At 42.2% G+C, this 10,157-nt stretch overlaps 2 protein-coding genes across 5 annotated transcripts in view; one reads left to right on the top strand and one right to left on the bottom strand.

The window, feature by feature from the left end:
* esf1 (ESF1, nucleolar pre-rRNA processing protein, homolog (S. cerevisiae)) overlaps positions 1-10,157 on the top strand; it is a 44,662-nt gene that overhangs the window by 21,892 nt on the left and 12,613 nt on the right. The window lies entirely within an intron of this gene.
* LOC123969306 (E3 ubiquitin-protein ligase TRIM21-like) overlaps positions 1-10,157 on the bottom strand; it is a 14,380-nt gene that overhangs the window by 1,174 nt on the left and 3,049 nt on the right. Inside the window, exon 3 of one of the 2 annotated variants that reach the window (XM_046046589.1) lies at positions 9,177-9,900. The exons of the other annotated variant lie outside the window; for it this stretch is intronic. Within the exon in view, the coding sequence (XP_045902545.1) occupies positions 9,220-9,900 (681 nt within the window). The 3' untranslated portion in view covers positions 9,177-9,219. Of the gene's footprint in view, positions 1-9,176; positions 9,901-10,157 lie in introns of those variants that run through there. 2 annotated transcript variants of the gene reach the window in all.

Here is a 10,157-nt window from a genome sequence, read left to right as displayed (position 1 = left end):
CATGCTGTTGTGCAAATGGAATAGACAACAGGTGGAAATTATAGGCAATTAGCAAGACACCCCCAATAAAGGAGTGGTTCTGCAGGTGGTGACCACAGACCACTTCTCAGTTCCTATGCTTCCTGGCTGATGTTTTGGTCACTTTTGAATGCTGGCGGTGCTTTCACTCTAGTGGTAGCATGACACAGAGTCTACAACCCACACAAGTGGCTCAGGTAGTGCAGCTCATCCAGGATGGCACATCAATGCGAGCTGTGGCAAGAAGGTTTGCTGTGTCTGTCAGCGTAGCGTCCAGAGCACGGAGGCGCTAACAGGAGACAGGCCAGTACATCAGGAGACGTGGAGGAGGCAGTAGGAGGGCAACAACCCAGCAGCAGGACCGCTACCTCCGCCTTTGTGCAAGGAGGAGCAGGAGGAGCACTGCCAGAGCCCTGCAAAATAACCTCCAGCAGGCCACAAATGTGCATGTGTCTGCTCAAACGGTCAGAAACAGACTCCATGAGGGTGGTATGAGGGCCCGACGTCCACAGGTGGGGGTTTGCCAGAGAACACCAAGATTGGCAAATTCGCCACTGGCGCCCTGTGCTCTTCACAGATGAAAGCAGGTTCACACTGAGCACATGTGATAGACGTGACAGAGTCTGGAGACGCCGTGGAGAACGTTCTGCTGCCTGCAACATCCTCCAGCATGACCGGTTTGGCGGTGGGTCAGTGATGGTGTGGGCTGGCGTTTCTTTGGGGGGCCGCACAGCCCTCCATGTGCTCGCCAGAGGTAGCCTGACTGCCATTAGGTACCAAGATGAGATCCTCAGAGCCCTTGTGAGACCATATGCTGGTGCGGTTGGCCCTGGGTTCCTCCTGTGTCTGGAGTGCGTCAGCAGTTCCTGCAAGAGGAAGGCATTGATGCTATGGACCGGCCCGCCCGTTCCCCAGACCTGAATCCAACTGAGCACATCTGGGACATCATGTCTCGCTCCATCCACCAACGCCACGTTGCACCACAGACTGTCCAGGAGTTGGCGGATGCTTTAGTCCAGGTCTGGGAGGAGATCCCTCAGGAGACCATCCGCCACCTCATCAGGAGCATGCCCAGGCGTTGTAGGGAGGTCATACAGCCACGTGGAGGCCACACACACTACTGAGCCTCATTTTGACTTGTTTTAAGGACATTACATCAATGTTGGATCGGCCTGTAGTGTGGTTTTCCACTTTGATTTTGAGTGTGACTCCAAATCCAGACCTCCATGGGTTGATGGATTTGATTTCCATTGATAATTTTTGTGTGATTTTGTTGTCAGCACATTCGACTATGTAAAGGAAGGAGTATTTAATGAGATTATTTCATTCATTTAGATCTAGGATGTGTTATTTTAGTGTTCCCCTTATTTTTTTGAGCAGTGTATAAAGGGGAACACAAAATTCAGGTGGCAGGTCACAATTCAGAATTAAAAAATATAATGGAACATAATGTAGTAATCTCAAAATCTGGGAGTTTTTTTGTTTTAAGCTTAAGTCATTTTTTGGGGACAATGCATATCTGTTTTTGCATAGCATTTTTTCTTACTGTGTCAAAAACTTTCTCATAGCACTTACATTTATTATATTTCTTGTATGTTTCTTATTGCAAGCTATTTTTTGGAAAATCTTTTACAAATGCTTTCAAAAAGTGGTGGGAACATGTCCCCAGTGTCCCCAGTGTAAATTACACCTATGCAGGTGGGAAGAATTAGTGTTAATCACCATCTAACAGCCAGTTAGGAGCTACATTTGACCTTAGATGTTTCCGTGGAGCACAGGTTTTATCAGCTGGCAATTTTCTGACAAGCTGGCAACTATTACTAATAATAGAAAGCTGAGGCTCAGTAGCAGAAATAACAAAAAGTGGTTTTCATCTTCTCAAGCACATAGCCCATCTTCCAAAACCATTGTCAAACTTAGGTTATGTATTGTATCAGCTTAAATGCATGAGCATCCAGGCTACTTCTACTACTGCAGACAGACAGACGGACGGACGCAGGCATTCATTGATCTAACACACTAACGTTAACCGGTTTGCCTCTTTCACTCACAAGGTAACGTTACGATAGCATCAGCCTCATCTCGCTCGTTTACTGTAGCTTCTGTAACTTTAACGTTTGTGACATCTGCTGCAGCTGCAGTGCCACCCGGAGCGGCAGGAGATTCAGGGGCATGTTTACGAAAACACTAAAAGAGTGTAGATGCGGTTTGCTTTCGTTTCATTTCTCCTTTAGATTCACATTAGTTAATTTCAAACTTGCGCTGACTGACCGCCACGCAGCTGTGGTGTTTGGTAGTTGATGTCAGATCCAGATCACACAAAAGTATGGTTAGTGCTTCGCAACACAGATGGGGTGAATTTATGAATGAAAGTGTGATTTCAGTGGCACTCCTGATTGAACTGCATTTTACAGTCCATAAAAGTAGACCCGGACCGATATGGGATTTTTATGTCGGTAGTTATATCTACCGGTCCACTCTAGGATGAGCCTTGCAAATGTACAGCTGCATATGCCAAACCATGACCTAATTGTTCATTTATGGAGACCAGAGGCAGCACAGTAGGGTACATGTAAGGTAGGCTAAAGTCATCAGGATAAAAACGTGTCGGCATCAGTGTTGTTTACAATGGGGATGCTGGGGTTATGTCCCCACCACTTTTTGAAATGGCTGATTTTGTCCCCACCACTTTTTGAAAGCATTTGTGAAAAATGTTGCAACATCTTGCAAAAGAAATGTTAAATAACAAATGAAATTGCTTTTGAGAAAAGTTAATTTGCACTTATTTATTTATTTATTTATTTATTTATTTCACTTAAGCCAAAAAAATAAAAAATCAAACTACTGATTATAAAATGACTCTGCAGCACATGTCATAACTTTAACAGCTTCTTGACACACTTTCTTTTTGGCCAAATGTTCCGTTCTTATATTTTTAGATTTTCAAATGTCACCTGCCACCTGAATTTGGTGTTTCCCTTTTGGATAAATAAATTCCACCACAAATTATTGCAAGAAAGGAAACTGGTGCAGATTTACATATTTCTGGTACTAGGACCCCTAGACTACCCAACTCATATATTTCAGCATTAATTGTTTTCTATAAGTAATGCTAAATGATCTTCTATTCATGTTCTCGTGACACCAATATCGTGTATCATCTCCTCTCGTGAGCCCAGTATATCGTCACACCCCTAATCGGAGTCCTCATATCCCCACCGCTTTTCAACACAAAGTGACGCCCTTGCGTGTCGTAATCTTTCTCTTGTTGCAGTACACAAGTTATCTATACAAACATGTAACCTTAAACAGACTCTGACACTCTGTGTGTTTAGATGCTTGCGTATCCTTCTCACCTTTTTTACCCCTACAGGAAAGCTATATTTGTAAAGCTATAAGATGTTCGCAGTAACCAGGCAAAGGCTTCCATGGTTTAAGTCTCTAAGGGGGCTTTCACACCTGAAAGTCCGCACCAAGGTCCAAACCAGAGTTCATGTTTTGGTAAAGTACATTTTGATGCACTTGGTTAGTTTTGGTTTGGTTTCGTACTGTAGTTACCTATGCTGCGCACTAAAGGACTTTACATGACTGGTCTTGCGTCATCATCCATGTGGGCTGCGTCTCCCTATACCTACTTGACATTGATTGGTTGAATAGTTCCACGGGGAGCACTGACCAGAATAAATGAATGAGGAATGTACAAATGCATATCGTTGCCCCTATATTGTTGTCACGGCATTAGTCTACTACCTGCAGCACCAACTTAACTCGCAACATATTCTCATCACAGTACGTCAATTACCGACGCTTTGAGACGGGCTAGTTCAGACTCGCCAAATAAACATCCTTGTTGTGTGAACATTAGGCCTATATCGTCAGCGGTGTTTCGTCATAACATCGGCAGGAAAGGGGGAGAAGACTGCAAGCAATCCTTATGCACCTCCATTTGAGGAGAGACCATAATTGTGTCCTCTTTGCAATGGACCATGTCCGGACCAAACAAGGTAGGGGTGAAAGACCCCTAAAACGGAGGGAGTGGAATTTGTTGCCCATGTTTCCTCGAAATAAAATAAACAGTTGTCATTCCATCACACTTTATTATCTGTTAATTTTAATACTTAATACATTGTTTTTAGGACTAATTAAATAAATAATACAGTATACTGTATAATGCTACATGATAAATAAAAGGCTTCAAAAAGTCGCAGTGATCCGTGATCGGTATCGGCCGATACTGCTTTCAGTAATCGGTGATCGGCCCAAAAAATCCTGATCGGAGCACCTCTAAATACCATATATCAAATCTCATGTCACTGCTATAATATTAATGGCAAACAGGGCTCTCCTGAACAGCACTCTGTTAATTCTAGTCAAAGCTACGAGAAACCATTTCCTAACCACCACCTGGCTCTAAAACATGAGACAACACAGAGAAAATGCTGCTGTTTAATTAATCTAACAATAAATGACTGTCTACAGCAAGGACCTGCAATTTTGAGATTTCGCACACGTTACACATTCAAAAGAAGAGGTAAAGTTAGATAGCTTTGTTTGGCTGGAAGATGTGTAAGATAGGCCTATTTGTTCAGCTCATGTTTATTTACATGTCCCCTCTCATTTCCGACATACTGACTCTAACAAGAGACAAGCAGCTCGCAGATATATTTAGATTACTTTAAACACTATAGTTTAACCACTCGTTAATGTTGGTGCGTGATGAGGGCATTTTCGCTGCATTTTCATGCATTTTCGCTGTTAAAAAAATCCAGAAGACAGATCTCTGGCGGAGCCTGCGTGCTCTCTCTCACCTGCAAAGTCCAGTGAGTCCGCCGGCGCCGCAACTGCTGCCGGAGCTGATCACGGCCATTCTAGTCAAAGCTTGGGAGTCCAGTAGATGCGGCTCTCTGCTCTGTGTGGACTACATGCTACAGTGCATGCGAAGCGTGTGTGCGTACAAACACACCCTTCTTGCGGAAGTGCATCATTCAGAGAAACGCACCATTTTCCGCTGCTCTTGTTGTCGATGGCTGTGTTTGAAACGGGCTAAACTGCTGTCTCAGAAGGTGTCTAATAGGACAGCGAGGCATCAAGCGATGTTCCAAGAGGCTCGAACAATCTCTTCCTGTCTCCTGAGATGACTTCAGACTGCCCCTGTAACGGCCGATTTTGAATGATGCTGCCTATTACCCATAAGCCAGCATGACTGCTGCTAGGCAGCTTATGAAAACTGGTCAAGATGGCGGACAAACAAGCCAAAATCGTATTCAAATACGTTTATGAATGTAAATGCAGTAGTTTTCTCACTTCAATTATTGAAAAGTTAGCGAGAATTCAGAATCCGAATCCGAATTTTTTTATTGATCCCCGAGGGGAAATTCTTCTGTCACAATTGCACACTTGTCAAAGGTAGATAGATAAATAGTATATAAATATAAGAGTATAAATATAAAATATAAAGACAAATATAAAGGATTGTGGGTATGTACAATATTTACATTATTAAGAATTATTGTGGTAACCAAAAAGGACTAGTGAATAAATGGCAGCAGAGAATATTGCACGTTAATTATTAAACGGATAATATTGCACAGATTAAACACTAAACTATCATATTAGCTGACTGTAACTGACTGTAACCAAACAAGTTTGTTCAGTATGATTTCTGAGGCGTCTTTTAGCCATTTGCCTTTTCAATAGCTAGTTAGCTGATGCTAAAGCTAGCGTCTCTTCTGGCTGTCAGAAGAGACGCAAGACGGCGTGCTGACGTCACACGTTGCCGTAAGTGCTGCCTTAGAAGGCTGTTGGAAACCAATGTTCACTCAAAAGCGATACCTGCTGAGGCACCTGTTAGGGTAGCGAGGCAGCGTTTCGAACACAGCCGTAAGATCTGTAGTGAAGGGGTTGGAATCAGAAATGAGATTCAATAAGAACCAGATTCATTAAGTAGAATCGGAATAGACACAATTAAAACAATACCCTACTGTTTGGCAGAGACTCTGATGAGTTGTTGAAACACCTGATGAACTTAGTTTAATGTTTCTTTAAAGAGAAACAGATTTGTCTGGACTAAAACGCTTTTAAGTACATTTAACCTCTTAACATTCCTGTAAAATTCATGCAAAACGCCTATTCAAGGCATATCCAAAGTAAATTGAATGTAGTTCTTGAACCATTTGGAGTATATGCATGGTTTTGGGCTTCTCTGAAAGATAACACTCTCTGGAGTGTCCAACCCAAAAGGCAGAATGATTGTAAGTGCTACTGGAATTGATAATATAAGTTTAAACACACTAAAACTAATAAATTTCTCATTTCCGCTTGAAAATGCTTGCTAAAAAACGCAGGCAGACAACTATAGCTGGGACTTATTAGCTGGAAAACACTGTTTGGCCACAGGATAAAGCCTTACCTAATCCAAGTTTAAATTTCATACCAATACCATGAAAATTTACAATTTAAATCTGCGTTATTACGGTTATAATGACAAAGGAGCCACGTCTGCTGGCAAACGATTCGGCAGCAGTCCCTGGGGATTTATTGATGGAATGATGTGTTTTGGGCTAAATATTTTTACTGGATTGGATCGTCTGGACCCTTGGTAAAATAACAAGACCATTTTTGTTGGAATATAATGGACCGGTGGATTACTATGAGGCTTCACAGGTGAGTCGTGTCAATTTTGCTTGTACTGGTTGGTCTGACGGAAGCGCTGATTGTACCCGCTGTGGTGTTTTGTATCTTGAAATGGTTTGCATTGGTCGAATCACGAGAATTTTAGCTTCAAACGGTGTGTCATATGAGTATGAAGTTAACATAGCAGTAGTGTGCACATACTGAAAGCTGCGCCAGGACCTGACGGCCCGTGGGCGGGCTGTTGGAATGTTAAGAGGGAGTATGATGTTGGAACGCTGTCTTTCCAGTTTTGCCCATCCTGTTATTGCAGCTTTGTGGAGAGGTTTTATCTTCCTTGTTCCTTGTTGTGTATTTGGTTACCTATTTTATCATTGTCCAGAGAATTCTGAGTTTGAGTTTTGACCCATTGTGGTTGCTGTAGCTGGTCATTGTGTAGTGCTGAAGCAGCAGAGTGTTAACAGATCATGCGAGTGAAGCAGATCTTAACATGAAAACATATATTTGATGTTTTGTAACCGCAACACAAAAGTCCATGGTCTTGTGTTGCGGATCCAAGAGACAGAACCACGACACACCCGCTTCCCTGACTTTTGAGCTCTAATTAACTGTGGCGGTGGCTGGGGGGGCGGTAGCGGTGTAGGCCTACAATGTTTTTGTGTTGACAGTAGGTTATTCTAGGTAATTTTCCACCTTAGTTAAGTGTTTATTTACTGTGAGGTCTGAACCGAACAGTGGATTTGGTATAACGTTACACCCCTATCTGTACTACTAGCAGCCCAAACAACTTACTGGACAATTGTAAAAAGGCACATTGGTAGAGGGCAATCCAAAAATTGGCATAAAGCTGATGATACAAAGAGCAACATTTAGAGCAATTGTGCAGGGCAACGTTGCCGTCAATGGTAATGAGTAAAGAGTAAAGAACGTAATTTAGTAACATTTTGGATTCGATCTTTTGAAAGGCTACGTCATTAACAAGCCGCCTACACAATCTGTCTCTTTTTGGTGGCATTTCCTTTTCTTCAAGTACAAAACACAGCAGCCAATAGTAACTGCCAAGACAAATGGTGGCCAAAGAAACAAATGGCAGATCACATCTAGAGTATTAGCATACACTCAAAGGCTCTTCCTGAGCTGAGAAAGGAAATGCAAATGTATGTGGCATCAGAAATGTCTCCCTACCTCTTGATTGGTCTATGTTAGAGGCAGTGCAGAAAACAGTAGAAGTTTTGACTTTAAATAGTCTGCACTGTGTTATCTGTCTTAAGTTTAACTAGATCCAATCCTGATTAGTTGGACATAAGCTTTAACAACTGAGACTAAATGACACAGATCAGGATATTTGCCTTGTTGTTTTGTGTTGCCTAATTTAAAGAGTTATGATTCTTGAAAAAAGAAAAGCCGTCCACCATGCAATGTTGGACTTGTTTCTTGTCAGCTGGAGCTGAAATTTATAACTGAACATTTTACTTTAAGACCAGATACCTTGAAATAAGCCTAATGATTAATTGTCAACATTATATGTTCGGATGAGAAAACAAAAGATTGAATCATCCTTAAATAAGACATCATGACTTAAATTACAATTTTTGCAGTCGTGGGGTGGAACCTACTGGTAGTGCTAGTGTTGCGCTCTATCCAGTCAGCAAAGCAACAAACAGCAGAGTTTTGACTTTTTAAAAAGTAGATTTATGGCTGTGTTGCAGTTTCACTACAAATAAAAATGAGTGGCTTTCAAATTTCAAATCTGTTGGAGTTCAATATAAAAACAAAAAGTTTCAGGCTGTCCAGGTCAGCTCTCCTCCTGAGTGACTTCTGTACACATTTCCAAAGCTAACAAATATGTCACACTAACCAAACACCATGTGCATTTCAGTGTGTCCCATGTTATTCTTGCATAGTTCAGAGTTTATTACGAAGCACTTGGTTGACCGTAGATCTCCGCCTCCCGTTAGATTGACTGAGGAGCTCTGGTGTTTCCTGTTCAGAAGGATCAGCACTGTGACGGAGCAACATGTGGGAGGTGTTGTTTCCCAGGCAGTAAATTACAGAGAGAGAGAAGGAACTCCTGCCATGACTTTGGCTGTAGCTCTACTACAGGTCACAGGTGGTTTAACATCTATATCTATATAGAAATTCAGTATCTATTAATTAACTTTGTCCATTAAACTTTTATGCACAATATAACAGTGACACACTGTATTCTGTACTATATACATGTAATAGGCCTCACTCTTAAATTAAGTTTTATGACACAGTGAAATATTCAGCAATAATTTTGCTATCGCTGCTCATCAGCAGAAACTAAAGGTCTGAGTTTAACAGAGGTTTAAATAGATTTTCTCCACAACACGTGTCATGATGCAGAGTCGAAGAGATGGAGGCATCAAATTAATGTGTTGCCTCTGTAATGGGATACATATAATAACATCTTACGATGAAGTGTAAATCAATCACCACAGTAAACAGATTCTGTAGAAAATATGATTTAAAGTTTAGTGTTGCCACTAAATATGTACGTTTGTTCCTTCCTTATAAAAATAAATCACTACATGAAATAAGAAGTGATTAGTTTACTCTGACAGGAGAGATGATCAGAGGGGCAAAGTTTTTACCACCATCATTATCACAGGGGCTGAAGAATGGTAAGAGTTTGTCAGTGAAGCAGCAGCCAGTAAAGGAGTAGATAAGAGCTGCAGCATCTACGTCATAAAAGGAGACCAGACCCTCCTCATAATCCACAAACACCCCCACCTTCTGAGGCCGAGACTTAAGAGAGAGACGCACTGACGGGCCAGAATAAGCTTTGTACTCATTTCCATTTCTCAACCCTACAGTCCAGTTACCCTTCTTAGGTCTCAGTGTGATGTCTCCCTTCCTGTTGATCGACTCTCTGGCCACTCCTAGATCCCAGTCAGTCTTTCCTTTAACCTGAACCTCAAAGTAAAATTTGCCTGAAGAGAAACTCTGCTTTCCTAAGACATTAACACAAGTATCAAATCTCTTTGGATTGTCTGGAAGATTTTTCTCCACATTGCTATCATACACTTGTTTCCCATCATCAGACAGGATGAGTTTAGGATGTGCTGCATCAGGATCAAGAGTCACATCCACTGCATACTGCTGGACCCTCTTCAGCTCAGACTCAAACAGCTTCTTCATCTCTTTACTGAGCGTCTCCTCCAGCTGAGCCACAGCTCTCACCACAGTCCCCTCATATGATGGACGGACGCTGACCTCTGTCCAGTCCTTGGTGGGTGGAGGGTGGATGTTCAGGGACTGGACACTCTGGAGAAGATGGAGGTGGTCTTCAGAGCGTGAGAGCTGCTCCACCTCAGTCCTTCTCTTGATCAGCTCAGAGATTTCCTGTTCCAGCTCTTTGATGAAGCCTTCAGCCTGTTGCTCTGTTGTTCTCTGCTTCTCTTCGATGGTGTCGATGAGCTCCTTCAGGCCTCTCTCAACAGACTCCTTCAGAGAAGTGAAGACCTGAACACCTTCTGCTTTCT

This window comes from Micropterus dolomieu, linkage group LG01 (genome assembly GCF_021292245.1).
Source record: "Micropterus dolomieu isolate WLL.071019.BEF.003 ecotype Adirondacks linkage group LG01, ASM2129224v1, whole genome shotgun sequence".
Lineage (NCBI taxonomy): Eukaryota > Metazoa > Chordata > Actinopteri > Centrarchiformes > Centrarchidae > Micropterus > Micropterus dolomieu.
The sequence above is the reverse complement of the archived record's forward strand: the minus strand, read 5'-3'. Positions and strand labels throughout refer to the sequence as shown.